The 20,511-nt window shown below is 37.3% G+C and overlaps 4 protein-coding genes, 2 long non-coding RNA genes and 1 other non-coding gene across 8 annotated transcripts; 2 read left to right on the plus strand and 5 right to left on the minus strand.

Annotated features, from left to right (window-relative positions):
- Window positions 1-4,126: 4,126 nt before the first annotated feature.
- LOC18009939 (28 kDa ribonucleoprotein, chloroplastic) lies at window positions 4,127-5,178 on the plus strand. Of its 2 annotated transcripts, none has more exons than XM_024160369.1 (2): window positions 4,127-4,410; window positions 4,957-5,060. In XM_024160369.1, the coding sequence occupies exons 1-2, from the start codon at window positions 4,215-4,217 to the stop codon at window positions 5,058-5,060; spliced, it is 300 nt and encodes a 99-aa protein (XP_024016137.1). In that variant the 5' UTR covers window positions 4,127-4,214. The 2 variants fall into 2 exon arrangements, with proteins under 2 accessions (XP_024016137.1, XP_006392197.1); XM_006392135.2 differs by having other exon boundaries at window positions 4,149-4,655; window positions 4,757-5,178.
- LOC112089341 lies at window positions 4,695-6,715 on the minus strand. The gene is made up of 4 exons (XR_002900983.1): window positions 6,253-6,715; window positions 5,983-6,091; window positions 5,204-5,286; window positions 4,695-5,082 (listed from the first exon to the last, which is right to left on the minus strand). It is a non-coding gene; the product is annotated as an uncharacterized LOC112089341 (long non-coding RNA).
- On the minus strand, window positions 6,491-6,707 carry LOC112082516. Its single transcript, XR_002897194.1, has one exon. It is a non-coding gene; the product is annotated as a small nucleolar RNA U3 (small nucleolar RNA).
- A 719-nt stretch (window positions 6,716-7,434) lies between the features above and the next one.
- Window positions 7,435-7,992, minus strand: LOC18009863 (protein CUP-SHAPED COTYLEDON 1). The gene has a single exon (XM_006392136.1). It carries the CDS (start codon window positions 7,990-7,992, stop codon window positions 7,435-7,437), a length of 558 nt encoding a protein of 185 aa, XP_006392198.1.
- Window positions 7,993-9,070: 1,078 nt separating this feature from the next.
- On the plus strand, window positions 9,071-10,770 carry LOC112081903. Its single transcript, XR_002896779.1, has 2 exons — window positions 9,071-9,182; window positions 10,329-10,770. It is a non-coding gene; the product is annotated as an uncharacterized LOC112081903 (long non-coding RNA).
- Window positions 10,771-11,468: 698 nt separating this feature from the next.
- Window positions 11,469-12,056, minus strand: LOC18009944 (protein CUP-SHAPED COTYLEDON 1). Its single transcript, XM_006392137.1, has one exon. The coding sequence runs from the start codon at window positions 12,054-12,056 to the stop codon at window positions 11,469-11,471; it is 588 nt and encodes a 195-aa protein (XP_006392199.1).
- A 2,364-nt stretch (window positions 12,057-14,420) lies between these two features.
- Window positions 14,421-14,951, minus strand: LOC18009953 (NAC domain-containing protein 40). The gene has a single exon (XM_006392138.1). It carries the CDS (start codon window positions 14,949-14,951, stop codon window positions 14,421-14,423), a length of 531 nt encoding a protein of 176 aa, XP_006392200.1.
- Between the last annotated feature and the right edge of the window lie 5,560 nt (window positions 14,952-20,511).

Raw genomic sequence — 20,511 nt, forward strand, 5'->3', positions numbered from 1 at the left:
GTATGGACAATGTAAAATGTATATCCATGTCGAATATATCAATGAAAACACATCCACACAATCATGTCCATGTTATATGTCCATTATGCATCATCCAAATCATATTTTATAAGTGGATATCTACCTAGACTTCTAATTTTTTTAAAAATTATATATATGTGTTTTTGAAAATTTTATTGTTGATAAATAAACTATAGTATAATGGGTCTTAAAACAATAAGAAAATGAAATTATAACTCATTCTAACAAAAAAGTTGTTTTATTTCTTTCACAATATATAAAAATACAAAACAAAACAGATGGGGGAAAATAATAATTATTTTTAAAATCTGGGTTTAATCTGCTATCCACTTCTTTGAGTCCACCTTATCGTATCCACGAAGGGCAATTTCGGGTTATTTGGGCGTAAACAGTAAAATAAGTTACCTAATAGTTGAAAGTGTCTTTTAGTGTAATACCTGTTATAGAAAGTGTCTTTTATTGTAATTATCTCAATTTAGAACAAAGAAAAAGGTAGCTGCAGCAAGATTGCTTGGTACGTTATCAAGACTTAGACCTAAAATCGCATCGATTATGGATTGTGAGATCTTGAAACAAGGACTTCTCATCTCGTAAAAATATCATCGATCAGTTCTTTTAAGTAACATTGGTGGATGAGGGGAGGAGGGAACAGTGTGGATCCAAACATGAATCTTGATGGTGAGTTCTTGTAATAACGTCTTGCTTAACAAATATCGATTCAAAAATCTTGTCAATTTGGTGATTGCTAAATAGGATGAACTATGTCCATTGTTCGGTGGTGGAAATTCTTGGGGCGGCATTGTTACCATTACTGGGGAAGTTGATCGAGTTGAATGTGGACTTCAATCTGTAGATGATGAAGAAGGTATTGGCTTTGGTCAGACTTTTTCCTAAATATTGGGTCGCCTAAATAAAAAATAAAAAATTGATCTAACTTACAAATTTAAAAACAAAATTGTTAAGGATGCCACATGGAGAGCCAACCTGGATGTAGCTGGTTTGGGTTGGACCTTTACGGCTCACCGAAATCGAACCTCCAAACACTCCTCTGCCTCTTTCAATGTCCCTTCAGTGCTCACTGCAGAAGCTTTGGCAGTGAGAGAAACGATTATACATGCCCTGTCGATGAAGTATGACAAGATCTGCATCAAGTCTGATTCCCAGAACCTAATTTAGGCAATTATCTTGCAGACTCCTATTGCTAAAATTCATGGAATCCTGGTAGACATCTTGATATGTTCTTCCCTGTTTGTTTCGATTTGTTTTAGGTATATAATTCCAACTGGATGTATCTCCTAGTTTCTATTGCAATAGAACAGCTTTGAGATTGTAATATAAATGATTCGAAATCCAGAGGACCAATGTTACTCTATGACTCTACGAGGACTGAAACAAAGCTAAGATGAAACGATGATTGATTGTAACTTAAACAGCAAGTAAAAGCAAATTAAAAACGATGTAAATTCGATTTAAGAAAAGCACTAGACCAAGGAAATTCACAGGAGTTTCAGAGATGAGAATCAGATGACTATTCATGGCACAATTTAAATGCAGGTCTCGAACTCAAACATAAACGCATATCGACTTAATGTCGTGGCACCGATAACTTTGTCTAACAACCTAAATTCTAAATTGTTGTTTGAACCTAGAAAATTACAGACAAGCATTAACAATCAGGTTTGATCTGTTCACGATTTGCCTTAACTTCAACTGTCGTTGGCTAAGGACAAAACGGTCACCAATGTTTATTCTAGCAACCTATTACACTTTTGCTGAATAGATTAACCTAAGATCAAAAATTGAGTGGCCAGTTCAACCTAAGCTTTAAGTTTAACAGTGGTGAAGACAATCGATATCAAGCCCTATTTGCATCCAATCTTCTAACTCATGAAATCCTTTGAAAACCTTAATCTAGCTAAGAGATCTACTCAGACATGGAGAAAAGAAACACAACAAAAGATGGAATTCATGAATAAAAATAAGAGATAACAAGGGTTCAGAATTCTTTTCAAGTGTTGCAGGAATTCTTCTCCCAAATCTTACAAGCAAAAACTCTCCAAAGTCTAGAAAATTATAAAAGAAAGCGTTGGAGAAAAGGTCTGTAAAACGTGATCAGTTTTTGAGGCGGCTCGGGTCTCTTTTTATTTTGTTTCAAGCGACTTGGAACTAGGTAAAGTTTTTTTTTTTCTCCAAAGGTTGGAGCAGGTGCTCCACGGAAGGTCAAAATCGGGAGCAGGTGCTCCGCGGAAGACTTCTCTAACTGAAATTTTGCTCCTTTTTTTTGCTCAGCTTCATCTCTTTTTACTATAATGCCTTCCAGACAATCCAATCATTTGCTAAAGCCTCCTAGTCACCTGAAATTAACTGAAAAGACTCCAAAGACTCGAAAAATAATTAATAAACACAAGTTCAAAATCCCCAGAGTGGATAACCAAGTTGCTGACTCTGTAGCCCAACAGCCCTTAGGAACCTTGTTATCTATATAGGAAGGTTTCCTTCAAAAAAACCAAAAACTGTTAAGAAAGTTGTTAGAAACTTAACATATTACTAACAAATCTAAAAATATCACTATACTAGAAAAATATTTTGCACAAATGATGCTCTGAAATTTTATGTAAATATTGGCGTATAAAGCTGGTGCTTCATGAGAATGTCTGCCTATGGCCAACTTTGTCTCTGGTTAGCGAAATTAATGAAGACGCTGAAGATTATTACCTTACCAGCTAACTACTTAAGCGAGAGAATTTACAAACGCTACTGTTTATTTTGAAGGTATTGCAATTTTTTGTTTGATGAAATTCTCTAAAGAACTAAGCAAAAAATTTTCATGATTAGCTTATGAGATTAGATGTCTAATGTGATTATTCAGTTTTTGGAACTTGAAATCAATGCTTGTCATTGCTGATTTCAGTTATGAGAATTAGTTATTGAATTTGATAATTAACAAAGTGATTAGTGCCTTAAAATGATTTATCAAAATTAGTGCAAATATTAGCTCTTGTGCTAGTTTGTAGATATCATTGATTAGCATTAAACATCCTCTAGTCCATTGTCTTGCCCAAAGACTTGTCTTTTATTGATAGTTTAATCTTGTTTAGTTGTGTTCTAGCTTGCTTTCATTTGAATTCATAAGTCATTAGTGTTAAAAACAGTTTTGTTGTTGTTTAACTCATTTAGTTACTTGTATTCTTGATGTTTCAAACTTAAACTCTTATGGATTGATACCTCTTATGCTACATAGCATCGAGAGTATTCATTTCAGTATATTATTATAGATCTTAAAGTCATTCATGTTTTTGGGTTAAATGGATTACATGATGAATATATAGATTTAGGACTAGTTCTAAGTATATACTATTGTGGGGCCTTGGCCAGAGGTCCTCAGCTCCTTGCCTTAATCATATGCTTAACTCGATTCTGAGATGAGAAAATATGTTTTGTAACCTTAAACCTGGCCTATAGCATAGATATTCTCCCAGAGCAGTAATTTGATAATGTGTCAGATTTATGCAACTTGATAATCCCCATAACCGTAATACAAAACACATGATGATCTCTGGCCGTTCCTACCACCACGACCACATTCTTTGCATGAAAACAAAATTAGACTATGTGTGTTTCTAGCTTTATGCCCAAATTGATGTAAGAAAAAATATAATTCAGAACTGAATGTTCAATAACACACCTGATGATAGCCTTCTATGGACTTTGGGAGAGAGTGATGAATTACAAAATGAACATCAGGCTTATTGATTCCTGAAATACCAACGTTAGCATGCAGCAAATTTCAATCGATGAAAGTGGCTATAGCAGAGAGACAGAGTCAGAGGCCATTCATTACCGATTCCAAATGCCACTGTAGCACATGTTAGGAGTTATGGTGAAAAAAGAAAACTCCCATAGATTTTGTTGAGTTATGGTGATGGAAAATCAAGTCTGACTCGGGTTTAAACCAGCACTGGTTATGCCAATTGATGGTTTACTGTTAAGTGAAAACCGGTCTCATCAATTGTATAAAACTCTGCGTATAGAACCATATGATTCTTCTATAGACGTTATGATATGATAGGCCAATCACTCTTTTGGCCTTATCCAAACGGACCAAACTCTTTTTGTGGGTAGAATCATCTCTTGTCATAATAAGTCTGTCTCTCTCTCTATCTGTTTTTGTGCCTCTCTCTGTCCAGAGAGAAATGGCAGTTTCAACAGTAACACTTCCCTGTTTCAAACTCCATCATCAATCAAACCTCCTCCTTCGCTTCAACAACTCATCTAGCCAAACACTCCTCAGGTTCCAATTCTCACCTCTAAAACCTCTCTTCATCTCCTCACGCGACGGCTCTCGGCGATCAAAGGTCCTGCCGGAGACCATCACCGTCAAATTGGAAGAGGAGGATGAGAAAAAAACCGTTGATCTTGATCCTCCTCCCACCATTAACACTAAGCTCTACTTTGGGAACTTGCCTTACAATGTAGACAGTGCAACTCTCGCTCAAATCATTCAAGATTTCGCTAATCCTGAGCTCGTCGAGGTTCTTTACAACAGAGACACAGGACAGAGTCGTGGGTTCGCTTTCGTAACCATGAGCAATGTCGAAGATTGCAACATCATTATCGAAAACCTCGATGGAACTGTAAGTGTGTGAGTTTAAAGTTTGAAGCTTTAACAAAAAAAAAAAAAAAAAAAAAAAAACAGAAATCACATTCTTGTTTGGAATTGGTTTTTGTTTCTCAGGAGTATCATGGTCGGGCTTTGAAGGTGAACTTTGCAGATAAACCAAAACCTAACAAAGAACCTTTGTATCCAGAGACAGAGTTTAAGCTATTTGTTGGTAACTTGTCGTGGACAGTTACTTCAGAGTCTTTAGCTGGAGCGTTTCGAGAGTGTGGAGATGTGGTTGGGGCTAGAGTTGTGTTTGATGGAGATACAGGGAAATCACGGGGTTATGGCTTTGTTTGTTACTCTTCCAAATCGGAAATGGAAACTGCGCTTGAATCGCTTGATGGATTTGAGCTGGAAGGTCGAGCGATTCGAGTAAACTTGGCTCAAGGGAAGAAATACTGATATCATACAAACAACATTTGAGCTTTTTACATTAGAATTATGTTTCAGTGGAACTAATTAACTATAAAGATCAATAAAGTTTCATTCTTTAAGGTTTTGGTAATAACTAATCAGTACCAGTCCAATGCTTCATGTCACTGTCCACATGATCCTGTGTCCATTTCATGACTGCTCGTGCAGCTTGCGGTCCTCCATGCTCACTGTGAAAGAATGTCCAATGAAATCAGGCAATGACACAAAGCAAAAATGAAAATTTATGCGTCTTTGCAAGGAAATACAACATTCGAATCAGTCATAGCACTAATCGTTTTCCTTCTCTCAGTAACAAGAAACCCAAAGAAGATCACATAGCTTCTCTGTAAACACAACCAATAATGAATGCAGTGACTCTTGTGAACTTTGTGTTGAGGCTGATGCCTGGAACGCTAGTTTTCTCAGATTTGTGCCAAATGTGCCAATCATACTACCTTTACTAAATCAGAAAGCTCTATATTATCTTGGATTAAAATTTTTTTTTTTAACAAGCAAGACACATTTTGGCCTTTTCAAGGTCCAAACCAAACAGCTTTTTATACTCTAAACTGAGTCTCATAATCCTCTCAAATTCGTTGCTTTAAAAATCAATGTTTTGCAAGAACACATAAACACCAAACTAATTCTCCAATTATCAGTAATTCCAGAGAAAACATGTCCAACTAGCCTTAGAGAGGTTGCACAAGTCTATATAAAACCACAGAACTCGCCAAAACTAACCATCTATACATCGTTTCAGTCCAACATAGCCTAAATGAGTTTGAACTTGAAAGGATACATAACTCAAAACTGTAATGACAATCACACCTTATTCATGACGACAACATAAAAATGTACATACATACATGTGCATTATCTCATACCTCAGAAACAGATCCCAACAACACCATCAATAGAGTCTCAACTCTCAAATTAAAGTTCCTTCTCAGGTAAAAGCTTATTCATATGATGGTCCTTATATTTCTCCATCTCCTGAACAAAAACCATCAACCGGTTCAAGTAACAACAATAACAAGAAACACCCATATGAAATTTCAAAATTCAAGAGAATAACAGAGGAACAAAACGAAAATTCAGCAAATTTGTAGACTCGACTGCTCTGTAAACGAGGAAGAAAGTGAAAAGGAACTTACTTTTTGTTGATTTAGAATCGAGATTATAAAACTGGTTCGATTCAATTGCAGAAGGAATCATGTTCGGAGAAGAGAAATTCGAAACAACACAACACCGAAGAGTAGAAGAAGATGTGGAATTGGAAGTTTGGAACGGTGAAGAGAAAACATGGGGTTTTCGTTCAAAAGAAAAAACATATGGAGTGAAATTGTAAGAAATCGAAAGTTAATGGAATAATAATGAAAGAAACAAAAAGTTAGCCTGTCAGACAACAGTGCGACCACCCCGGACAGGTCGAAATCCGACCGGATAGCGATCCTCTATAGCGCGGAAACTACGAAGAGAATCGTGACCATCAATCTCACTCAGATCGCACAGTCTAGACTCATCAACCAGGTTTGAGAGCCTGTCTCCTTAGGAACCAAGGATACAGAAGTACGAGCCTATAGAACAGATCCTGCTCAAGTAAGGTCGTGACCTAAGCTTTCCTCTCGCACGATTATAAACATCACGTCTTATCTTTATTTTACCGATGTGGGACGAAAAAAACAACTAAACATGTAAGATAGGACCGATACGTTGTCGTTTCACAGCTCCACGAACTAATCCTAAATACGTTGCCGTTTGTAACCTCAATGCATTAAACCTTATACGTCGTCGTTTGCTCACCTCTAAGAACTAATCCCAAATACGCTGACACAGAGGTAATCATGAGAATCTTGTTCGCCGCGATTAGAAATTTTCCGGTAGATTTATTTGTGAATTTGAGATTCTGGGTTCGATAGACCGCCTTTTACTCAGGTAAAGTTTTCAAATTTTGCGAATTTAACAGCGAACTTGGAGAAGCACTTGTTGATTGTGAAATAATTATGAGTTGATTTTGCTGCTTTTGTTATATAGATTCGGGATTATGAAGTTTTGGGAAATCTCTGGCTCAGTGACTATCATGAGGTGTATTTCCTCAACGCAGCCAAATCGAGTAGAGAATTAAGAAAACAATACAAAAGCAAGAAGCACCAGACTTATCAGTCATCATCAAGTTCTACAGAGTCTAAAGAAAAAAAACTATCTGCAATATGAGTTTGATCTACATGAAACCCAGAAACAAACATCGAATCCTCAATCTCCAGCGTAAAGATACCCTAGTAACGTCGAACCATCGTAGTTTAGTGGGAGTAACCCTAGGATCATCCAAGCATCATCTACTTGGGGAGAAACGAGAAATGCTTGGCAAGCAAGGCACTAACCGCAGGTAGGAGCAGAAGCTGAATCGTGCACATCACTTGATCTTGCTTACGTTTATCAGCGAGCCTAAACTCTTCCATTACCCAAATCCTCTCTTCTGATCGTCTCATCTCCTTGTCACAGAACTTCAGAATCCTCTTGAACCCTAGAATCTTCCCGGTCTCTTCAGACTTGATCAGCTTATCACGACCTATGATCCTCCAGCAACCCGCTCCGCATCCGTCATCGGTTCTACCACTAGCCTCAGTTCGGGGTTTGACGAACACCATGTAGTTAGGGTTTGGAGTATTGTTGAAGGTAGTCCATGGATTCAGGTTGTACACGTACTCGTGAGGCCATGATTCATTGATCATCATATTCAGATGATGTGAGATCATTCTCTCGTCTGTTGCTGGGATTCGTTCTTCATCATCGTCTGAAGATGATAGATAGTACTGAATTTCTTCCATGCCTTCTTCTTCTTCTGGTTCGATTTGGTCATCATCATCTTCGGTTGATATAGAGTGATCTTCCATGCCTTCTTCTTAAGCGACGATACTCGATGATTGATACGATTGAAGAAGAAGAAGAAGATTTCTCAGTGATGAAATGAATATCGGATCTATAGAGAGATAGAAACAAAGAAGTACGTTGTTTCTTGGAGATGAAGCGAAGGAGAAGACAATGAAGAAGAGATGCTTTCAGTTAGTTGTTACCGCTCTCTCTCTCTCTCTCTTTATTGCCGTAGCTACCCTCTTCTTCCACGAATATTTACTGTTGTGCCAGTTTTCAATATGACAGATGGCAACACCATGGTTAATCTTCTCTAGCTTCTCCGGGTCAATAGTATCCGTTTCATAAACCCGTACCCGAGGTACCGAGTGGCAATAATACAATAAATACGGGTACAGCCGTACAGACTCTGGTGACACGAAACCGCTCTCGTCACATCACCACCGTTGATTCCTTTGACTTTCACACGAGATCTTCTTCTTTGACCCGACGACATTCTCCGTCGTCCTCACCACCACGCCGCGACCGTGCACTGACGTGGCAAAATCTGTCATGTCCTCCGCCGATCCGACGCACCGTGTCGTCCCGCGGTGTCGTCAGCTCCGTTCGCGGTCTCTCCGTACCCGGTAAAACCCGATTTGACTACGTTTTACCCGGATCCGTAACCCGAGAACCCGTTTGGAGCCCCGTTTTCGTTTTTGCTGTAGCTGGTGAACGTCTGAGCTTCGGTGTTTGCGTTTTCGGAGTATGCCGAGAAGAATTGCGTTTTCGGAGTAGCAATAAAGAACCCATAAGGCCATAACACAATGATCGATAGAAAAATCTCAAATCTCGTATGATTTTACAATGTCTTTGTTTCATTGCGACATTATTTTTTGCGATAACTCCAAGCAGCTTATGTTGTCTGGATTTTACATAGACCTAAACCGATGTGGAACGAAATAAACAACTTCACATGTCCGATAGGACCGATACGCTGTCGTTTCACAGCTCCATGAACTAATCCTGAATATTGTCGTTTGTAACCTCACTGAACTAAAAACTAATACGTCGTCGTTTGCTAACCTCTATGAACTAATCCCAAATAGACTGACGCAGAGGTAATCAGAAGAATCTTATTCGCAGCGATTAGAAGTTTTCCGGTAGATTTATTTGTGAATTTGCCGTGATTTCACTTCGAGATTCTGGGTTCGATAGACCGTCTTTTACTCAGGTAAAGTTTTCAAATTTTGCGAATTTAACAGCGAACTTGGTGAAGCACTTGTTGATTGTGAAGTGATGAGTTGAGTTTGCTGCTTTTGTGAAGGATTTGTGAAGTTTTGGGAACTTTCTGTCTCAAATGTATGTTTTTTATGGTTTTCTCTAGATTTTTATGTTATTCATTCCAAGGTTTGAAATTGAGGCAAAACAATGATATTACTGGATTCATCTCTATACTTGTCGTATACATGCTTGTTGGTGTGATATAAATCTCTAGGAGTAAGTGATAAACACAAACCACACTTGTTCTGTCTGAGTTCATTGCTTGTTAACCTTCTTGAAGAGGATTAAGGTTAATCCTTGGGACGTTGATGCTGTAGGTATATTCTGCTATTACCATGTTTGATTTTGAGAAGCAATTACAACATTTAAAAAACACTTTAACTTCATTAGTAAACATGATGTAGCATATTGGATCCGCAGATTTTTTCAGGATGTGGATAGGGCATCTCGTGTTTAGGCTGGGGTATGGGTTTTAGGCTCCTTGCCCTCTCCATCAGTCTCAGAAGGCTGTACATTGAGAAAACTGTTAGTGCTTTCTCAAAATCCGAGCAACAGTGTTAGTATTTCTAGATTACCAGACCTCGATATGTCTGCTCAAGTTATGTCTGCGTTAAAGACACTATATTTATGGAGAGGGGGAAGTTTTTTTAAGTGAGTGGTTGGCGCCGTGTGAGAATCTTGTAATAGCGTCTTAACACGGGTACTTTCACAAGGCACGTTGCTGATTTGTCTTAATTCTGATAGTGTCCTAAAACTTTTTATGTTGCCAGAGAATAAAACTAAGAACACATTCGTTGTAATGCAGGGGGAAATAAGTCTCCTGACTGAGAACAAAGTGCTTATCCAATATTAGAAGCGAAAGAAAGTGTTTACAATTGGCGTCTATTGTCTGGTTGCATTGCGGCATTATTTCATTGCGATAAATCATAGCAATCCTTATATTTTCTGGTTTTAACATAGACCTAAACTAATACCTTGTTAATATCACCAAATCTTCTATGATTTATAATGTCCCTGGTTCATTGGATCGAGTCAAAGCAATCCTTATATTGTCTGGTTTTTACTTAGATCTGACCTGATATCTTTGGACTAACAGGGAGTAAGCAAAGGTCTTGTCACGGGAACAGTTCTTAGCAGAATGGTTGAAGAAGGGAAGGCACCGGTTGTGGTATTTGGAGAAGACAGATCAGATGAGATGTTTGAAGTGCATAACAACAATACACTTTCAGCTCTATCATCGTCCATATTTACAGAGATAGTGGCATGCCAAGTACTACCTCGACACAGTAAGCGACCTGGTGAAGTTACTTCGAGAACTTGGTACCCTTCTCACCTCAGAGTCTCCCTTTGAAAGTGTGGTATGAGTAAAGAAATCAGAGATTAATGCGGGGGTTTACTGAGTTATTTAGGTGATAATTTCTGAATCTTAATCATGAAAAGAAACATGATTTGTACATAGAAAAGAGACAGAACATTGCGTTGCTATTTATGTCTGTGTATTGAGAACTGAAGCTAATACGAGCGCAGAGAAAAGCACTGATGATGTTGTCTTCTGTATGATCGGTAACACTCTACGCTGAAATCTCGCTCATCTGATCAGGCAGACAAACACTGTTGATCACTTCTCAGCTGCTCAAATATGAAAACTCCTTACTTGGCAAACAATAAGACTTCACTCCTCAGCTCGCTGAAGTGAATCTAAAATCGTTGAAACCTATCGATCAAACAATCAGAAATCTCTCTTTTTGGCTTCTAAACTGCTCAATGCTTGGTGCCTAACACTCACTCCCAAGGCGCATTTTTTACTGTTTGCTGTCTTCTTCTTATTTACTCCTTGCAGAGAGCTCTGCAGAGAGTTTATTTGTACCGTTTTGATCGCAACATTGTAACCATTTTCAAGCTAAATCGAAAACCATTCACCACAAAAATATTGCTCTATCGTATAGTTCCTTAACAAAGTGAACAATGTGTGTTTGACAAATTGCATGGTGTATTTCCTCAACACAGCCAAATCGAGTAGAGAATTAAGAAAATTATACAGAAGCAAGAAGCACAGACTTATCAGTCATCATCAAGCTCTACAGATTCTAAAGTGAAAACTATCTACAATATGAGTCTGATCTACATGAAACCCAGAAACAAACATCGAATCCTCAATCTCCAGCGTAAAGATACTAAGTAACGTCGAACCATGGTAGTTAAGTGAGAGGAACCCTAGGATTATCCAAGCAATCATCTACTTGGGGAGAAACGAGAAATGCTTGGCTAGCAAGGCACTAACCGCAGGTGGGAGCAGAAGCTGAATCAGGCCTATCACTTGATCTTGCTTACGTTTATCGAAGAGCCTAAACTCTTCCATTACCCAAATCCTCTTATCTGATCGGTTCATCTCCTTGTCACAGAACTTAAGAATCCTCTTGAACCCTAGAATCTTCCCGGTCTCTTCAGACTTGATCAGCTTATCACGACCTATGATTCTCCAGCAACCCGCTCCGCATCCGTCATCGGTTCTACCACTAGCCTCGGTTCGGGATTTGACGAACACCATGTATTTAGGGTTTGTAGTATTGTTGAAGGTAATCCATGGATTCAGGTTGTACACGTACTCGTGAGGCCAAGAGTCATTGATCATCATATTCAGATGATATGAGATCATTTTCTCGTCTGTTTCTTCGATTCGTTCATCATTATCATCTGAAGATGATAGATAGTACTGAATTTCTTCTATGCCTTCTTCTTCTGCTGGTTCGATTTGGTCATCATCATCGTCGGATGATACAGAGTGATCTTCCATGCCTTCGGATGATACAGAGTGATCTTCCATGCCTTCTTCTTAAGTGATGAAACTCGATGATTGAAACGATTGAAGAAGAAGAAGAAGATTTCTCAGTGATGAAATGAATATCGGATCTATAGAGAGAGAGAGAGAGAGAGAGAGAAACAAAGAAGTAAGTTGTTTCTTGGAGATGAAGCGAAGAAGAAGACGATGAAGAAGAGATGCTTTCAGTTAGTTGTTACCGCTCTCTCTCTCTCTTTATTCCCGTAACTACCCTCTTCTTCCACAAATATTTACTGTTGTACCAGTTTCTACAAATATGACAGATGGCAACACCATGGTTAATCTTCTCTAGCTTCTCCGGGTCAATAATATCCGTTTCATAAACCCGTACCCGAGGCACCGAGTGGCAGTAATACAGTGACACGATATACGATATACGTTGATTCCTTTGACTTTCCCGATGACGATCTTCTTCTTTGACCTGACGACATTTTCCGACGTTGCTAAATCTATCAAGTCCTCCGCCAATCAGACGCACCGTTTCGTCTCGCCGTGGCTCGGCGGTCTCTCGCATTCGGAAATCCATGACGAAATTATTTCCGCCATTGATGAATTCTCTCCGGCGCTGAAGATCCTCCCGTATCTCGCCTGTCTCGGAGGATGAAAAAGGAAGCTTCGATACTATGTTTGGGGCAAAAACGTCCTTTTACGCATTTAATCCTCAATTATCCGGCATTAGGAAAGTTCCTTTCTTTTAGCATCGACTCTCGGAAAAACTTGACGATCAAACGCAGCGTTTCGTCTCGCGGTGTCGTCAGCTCCGTTCGCGGTCTCTCCGTACGCGGTAAAACCCGATTTGACTACGTTTGACTCGGATCCGTAACCCGAGAACCCGTTTGGAGCCCCGTGTTCGTTTTTGCTGTAGCTGGTGAACGTCTGAGCTCCGGTGTTTGCGTTTTCGGAGTACGCCGTCAAGAATTATGATCGGCCGTTGGCTTTGATACAATGATCGATAGAGAAATCTAAAATCTTTATGATTTTACAATGACTTTGCTTCATTGCGACAATATTTCATTGCGATAACTCGAAGCAGTCCTTATGTTGTCTGGATTTTACATAGACCTAAACTGGTATCTTTGTAAATATCTCCGGACCTTCTATGAATTATAATGTCTCTGGTTCATCGCACTGAGTCGAAGCAATCCTTATATTGTCTGGTTCTTACTTAGACCTAAACTGATATCTAGAAACCGTTCTCGTGAATGAACCTGTTGTTGTCAATAGAGGCCACCAAATCGTTGAAGTTAAGCCTCAGGTAATTACGCTTTCTTCACCACTGTTTCATTGCACTGAGTCGAAGCAATCCTTGTCTGGTTTATACATAGTTATAAATTGAGATCTTTTGGAGTAACAGGGAGTAAGCAAAGGTCTTTTCACCGGGACAGTTCTTAGCAGAATGGTTGAAGAAGGCAAGGCACCGGATTTTGTGGTATGCATTGGAGAAGACAGGTCAGACGAGAAGATGTTTGAGGACTTGCCAACACTTGGAGCCCAAAGCCTAGGCACCCTTTGGAAGCGTGGTATGAGTAAATAAATCAGAGATCAATGAGGGAGTTTACTGAGTTATCTAGGTGGAAATTTCTGAATCTTAATCATGAAAAGAAACAAGATGTGTACATAGAAAAGAGACAGAACTTTTGCTTTTGCGATTTGGGCCTGTGAATTGTGGCTTTTATGAGCACATAGACATAACACTGTTGATGTTATCTTGTGTATGATCGGTAACACTCTACGCTGAAATCATCTGATCAGGCAGACAAACACTGTTGAGCACTTCTCAGCTGCTCAAATATGCAAAACTCCTTACTTGGCAAACAATACTTTACTCCTCAGCTCGTTGAAGTTAAACTCAAATCTTTGAAACCTATCGATCTAACAGCCATAAACAGAGCATCCTCATATCGACTTAAAGCATCTCTCTTTGGCTTCTAAACTTCTCAATGGAAAATTGCCTAACACTCACTCCCAAGGCGCATTTGTACCGTTTTGATCGCAACATTGTAATCATTTTTCAAGCTATTTCGAAAACCATTCACCAAACATATAAAAACAGGGTTGCTCTATCGTATAGTTCTTTAACAAAGTGAACAATGTGTGTTTGACAAATTGCATTAGGTGTATTTCCTCACCGCAGCCAAATGTCGTAGAGATTTAAGAAACATTTACAAAAACAAAAAGCACAGTCTCATGACTCTCATCAGTTATCACCAATTCTACAGATTCTAAAGTGAAAACTATCTGCAATATGAGTTTGATCTAAATGAAACCCAGAAACAAATAACGAATCCTCAATCTCCAGCGTAAAGATACTTAGTAACGTTGAACCATGTAGTTTAATCGACCCTACGATCATCCAAGCATCGATTTAGGGAGAAACGAGAAATGCTTGGCTTGCAAGGCACTAACCGCAGGTGGGAGCAAAAGCTGAATCTTGCATACCACTTGATCTTGCTTCCGTTTATCGACGAGCCTATACTCTTCCATCACCCAAATCCTCTGATCCTCTTGTTCTGATCGGTTAATCCACTTCTCACAGAACTTAAGAATCCTCTTAAACCCTAGAATCTTCCCGGTCTCCTCAGACTTGATCAGCTTATCACAACCTATGATCCTCCAGCAACCCGATCCACATCCATCGGTTCTACCACAAGCCTCGGTTCGGGATTTGACGAACATGAAGAAGTTAGGGTTCTGAATATTGAAGGAAATCCATGGATTCAGGTTGTACACCTCCGCGTCTACGTCTCGGAGGAAGTGGTAAGGCCAAGATTTGCTATTATTGATCATCATATTCAGATAATACGAGATTATTACCTCGTCTGCTGGTTCGATTCGTTCGTCATAATCATCTTCAGATAATACAGCGTCATCTTCTTCCATGCCTTCTTCTTAAGTGATGAAACTCGATTGATCGGACTTGAAGAAGAAGAAGAACAAGAAGAACAAGAAAAAGAATATTTCGCACTGATGAAATGAATCGGATTTAGAGAGAGAAACAAAGAAGTAAGTTGTTTCTTGGAGATGAAACGAATAAGAAGAAGAAGAGATGCTTTATAGTTAGTTGTTAGTTGTTACCGTTATCTCTCTTTATTCCCGTATCTGCCCTCTTGAATGTTTACTGTTGTGCCAGTATTTTATTTGGTATAAAACTTTTTTTTTGAATAATATTTCTGTAAAACTCATGAGTTTTCTATAAACTTGCTTTTTTTCAGTCATAAAACTTGCTTTACTGTATGTGTAGGCTTTGATTAGAGACATAAGTTACATTTGCATTAGTTTAAGTTATAGGTCTAATTCATTGATTAATCAAAAATGTTAACAATAATGAATTAGTTTAAATTTTTGAGTTTGAACTTTTTGAGTTTGAGTTATTATGTGTAATGGTTGAGTTACAATTTTGAGTTATATCTCTAATAAATTTTTTACTAAAGTCTCAGCACAACATCATGATTCATGGACAATCTGATCATGACCACTTGGTTAAGCTTAACCTTTTGCCGCCAAGCCACCATGTCCCATGAACTGTTACTAACAGGGTTGTGTCTATAATATGGATTGAGAAATATTGGCCTAAGGTCTATTTTTAATAAAATATTCTTAAAAACTTATTATTTACATAAACGTATTACACTATTCTATAATTTGAGGGGTTTTTGCTAAAAATGACCTAAAAATTGATTTTGAATACAAAAATAGACCTGTGATGAAACATTTAGCAAAAATAATCTAAAGATGTAGTGAAAAGACAATATAATCCTGTATGATCAATAAAAAAGGAATGTCTTAATTACGGTTTAAACCCAGACAAAGTCTACTAAAAACGGTTAGAAGTCTACTTCTAACAAAACTTATAAAGTCTACTATGTAATTAAATCATAAATTTTAATTTTAAAATCAATAGAAAATAATTTTGGTTTCAAATTTGCAATCATAAATTAGATATTCTTATTTTTAATGTATATAAATCAATGTTTCATATTCATTAGTTTAAATTTATGATTTATAATATTGAAATCAAAATATTTGATTTAGGGTTTATTACTAGTAAACTTCAGATAGAAGTCTACTAAAACGAATAAATTATTTTGTCTGGTACCTAAACTGATATCTTTGTAATATCTCCGGACCTTCTATGATTAATGTCTCTGGTTCATTGCACTGAGTCGAAGCAATCCCTATATTTTCTGGTTTTTTTTAACTTAGACCTGAACTGATATCTTTGGAGTAACAGGGAGTAAGAAAAGGTCTTGTCACCGGGAAAGTCCTTAGCAAGAATGGCTGAAGAAGGGAAGGCACCGGATTTTGTGGTATGCATTGGAGAAGACAGATCAGACGAGAAGATGTTTGAGGACTTGCAAACACTTGGAGATCACCCTTTGAAAGCGTGGTATGAGTAAATAAATCAGAGATCATTGAGGGAGTTTTTAGGTGAAAATTTCTGAATCTTAATCATGAAAAGAAACAAGATGTGTACATAGAAAAGAGACAGAACTTTGCTTTTGCGATTTAGGCCTTTGAATTGTGGCTTATCTGAGCACAGAGACATAACACTGTTGATGTTGCCTTGTGTATGATTGGTAACACTTTACGCTGAAATCTCGCTCATCTGATCAGGCAGACAAACACTTTTAATATTTGTTGTTTTTGACCACTTCTCAAATTTGAAAACTCCTTGCTTGGCAAACAATAGACTTTTCACTCCTCAGATTGCAAAAGTGAACCTCAAATCTTTTAAATCTATCAAAACAGAGCATCCTCTTAACGACTAAGGTATCTCTCTTTGGCTTCTGAACTGCTCCATGCTTGGTTGCCTAACACTGATCACTCCGAGGCTCATTTGTACCGTTTGATGCCAAAAAAACTTCTTTTTTACTCCTTGCAGAGAGCTCTGCTGATGTATTATTTGTACCGTTTTCATCGCAACAGTGTGTCCATTTTAAGGTTAATTGAACAAAGAAAGAGAAAAGAGGGTTGCTCTATCGCAGAAAACATAGTTCTCTGCAAGGAGTAAAACATGGTATTAACTTACACTGAGTTTTCTATAAACTCAATATTTTTGGAAATTATTAGAAATATTTTTATTACTTCAAATACAGTAAAATCTCTATAAATTAATAATGTCAGGACCATGATATTTTATTAATTTATCGTGATATTAATTTATCTATAAATTAATAATTATTAATTATTAATTTATAGAAAAAATTTACTTTTTGTCTATAAATTTTTAAAAATTTCTTTGGAATAATATTATATTTTAAATTTTAATAAATATTGTAATGTAAATTATGATTAACAATCATAACTATTGCAATAAAATAGTTTTTAATACCATATTGATTGTCCATGTAAAAATATACATGTTCATAAATTTAAAATTTATAAAAAAGACCATGGCTACTATTCGTATTATTGATGATAAAATTGAAGATAACACTATAATACATTTAAAAACATTTACAGATAAAAAAATCAATTATCACATCAAAAAGTGATCATAAATTTTGAATATATATATATATATATATTTTTTTTTCCTCAACCCAACTATTACAATCATATTTGGCCTATCAAAGAAGTGGTTTGTGGACCATCTTCGACCGGCTCGGTATGATCGATTTGGGAAAAAATAACTCCTCTTGCTCGAGCTCCTTTTGCAAGACTATCCGCCCAGACATTTTGAGTTTTCGGAATATTGGATAAGGTGAACTCTGAGAAGCTCTAGCGAAGGATATGGAAGGATTCCAAGTCTGTCATAAAAAACGGCCAATCTGTTGGTGATTCACACATGTTCACAAGGTCCGAATAGTCGGTCTGAAAATGCACCAAAGTCATCTGTCTTTCTCTCAGGCATGACATAGCCCATAAGAGGCAATCCATCTCGGCGTGAAGAGCCGAGAGGCTTCTACGACATCCTTGTAGTCCAAAAATCTCATTCCCTCTGCCATCCTTAAATCTCCAACCAAGGCCGCTAACCTGTCCGTGATTGATCCAAAAAACATCAATCCGACATATCAGGATCTGCGGTACCTCGGATAGCGAAGTCGGGGCCGGAGGGGGGGGGGGGCTAAAGCCTCAATGTGAACATCATCGTTGTCTTCAGGTTGGTTTGCTAACCTCCAACTTTCTGCTTCCACCTTTGCGTGGATCCAGGTGTATTCCGGGGAAATTTCTTTCACGTTGAAGATTTTGTCGTTTCTTGCTTTCCAAATAAACTATAGGATCCAAGGATATACATCCTTTTGAGGATTTATCATGCCTATCTCTTTTGGCTTCCAAAAGAGAAAGCTCATATTTTGATAAATAGAGGTACTCGGGAAGAAACACGGAAGTGACGGAAAGTCTGAGAACGCCCTGACTTGTAAGGCCGGGGGACATAAAAACAGTAGATGGTTTATGGACTCCTCAGGATCTCCACATCGGGGGCAGCGTTTGTCAGAGCCCATATGTCGATAGGTAAGGTTCTGGCATGTAGCAACGCACCCTGATAAAGATTATCACATAAAGTGTTTCATCTTTCCAGGTGTACGGACTTTCCAAACATGTCCAGCTTCCCGTGCTAGCTTTGTCCTTCGAATCAGATCATATCCCGACTTAACCGAATAAAGTCCTGATTTGGAGTGATTCCAAGCATCCATCCAAGGTACAGGTACGGCTAGGTCGACCGAAGATAAGGAAGACATCCTCAGGTTGGAAAAATTTTCTAAGAAGGGGAGCATCCCATTTTTACTACAAGAAAACATGCCGAAAACCTACGGAAAATATCGTCAGAAAGACGTAGGAAACAAGGCTTTTTTACCAAAATTCCTACGAAATTTTGTCATAAGAAATCGGCCGTCAGAAATTGTAAAAGGTAAGAAAATGGTAGGAAATTTCCTACGAAAATGTTGGTAGGATAAGGAAATTTTAGTAGAACTTTGCTACCAAATTACTACCATTTTCTGTCGATTAGTGTTCCTTCCAATTTCCTACGACATCACTTACCTATTTCCTATGATTTTTTTACTAATCTTTTACTATTAATTTATTACCAATTTCCTACCAATATAATTTTATAAAAATTAAAAATTAAATTAATATCAGAAATTGAATTTAAATTAAAATATAAATTAATTATAAAATTGATTAATAAAATATATACAAAAAACAAAATAAATTCTCTAATTACTATGAGCCTAAAATTTGACTAGGTAATTATTAATTAGAGGGAGAGAAGGTGAAGACTCTTATTTATAGAGCAACTTCTTCACCTAAATTAACTTAGATTGTCGATGTGGGACAAATAAAAAAACATAAGTTTCCTATGAAATTTCTACGATTTTTTCTACAAACGATATTTTGTAGGAAATCCGTAGAAAATTTTAATTTTGCTCTTTTTATAGTGCAGTTTTTTCATCTAAATTCTTAACTTTTCGATGTGGACAAACATAAAGAAATATTTTCCTACAAAATTCTTACAATTTTTCTACAAATAATATTTCGTAGGAAATCTGTAGGACAATTTCCTACGAAATTTCCACCAGTGTAACAGTCAATCGGATCCTACAACTTTCCTACCAAATATTGACCGTATTTTCTACGAATATAAATTTGGTAGGTTATTGGTTGGATATATCCTATCACTTTTTGACATTTTCTTTTCGTAGGAAATTGCTTACCTATTTCCTACCACTTTTATTTTTCGTCATAATTGCATAAGAAATTGGTGAAAAATATTCCTACCAAATACATTCGTAGGAATTTTCGTAGGAATATGGCATGTTTTCTTGTAGTGTTAAGGTTAAAATTTCATTGGATTTTATCTCTCTAATTATTATATCAATAGCTTTTATTGGTGTTTTAAGATATATATTTATAATTTTTGTTCCATTTAGCACACGAGAGATATTCCAATTTTATATAACTTGAGTTGCTAATCTTAGTTTAATCAACAACTGTTTATATACACACTGTTCTTTAACTAGGGTCCAGATAGTGAACATTTATTACTGAAAATTAACTTATCTCCTGAAGGCACTAAATCACTAATTAAGACTACGAGATACGGATCAAGGTGTGGATAAAAAGCCATCGACATCCTAATAAATATTGTGTTCTGTTCGATAAAAACTTGTTTCATATAATTAGAAAAAAAAACAGAACCAAAATGAAAAAAAGTAAAGCTTAGAAATTAAAATGATCAAGAAGAAAGCCGAGGTAGTGGGTTTAGCCAGCTTGGGAGCACATACTGTGAAAAGTAGAGACTGTGAGTAACATTCATACACTTGTTGTAACCTTGTAGATCTCCTGGTGTTGCTAATGCTGAGTGGAATAAGCTAAATAGATGGAGTCCATACACTCCTTGCAACCGCTAAGTCTCAAGATGCAACCATCCACACACTTGTTGTTGTTTTCTTCCCACTCCTCCGTGTAAAGCCTATACTTGTGAGTCGTCAAGTTT

This window comes from Eutrema salsugineum, unplaced genomic scaffold (genome assembly GCF_000478725.1).
Source record: "Eutrema salsugineum unplaced genomic scaffold, Eutsalg1_0 scaffold_8, whole genome shotgun sequence".
Taxonomy (NCBI): Eukaryota; Viridiplantae; Streptophyta; class Magnoliopsida; order Brassicales; family Brassicaceae; genus Eutrema; species Eutrema salsugineum.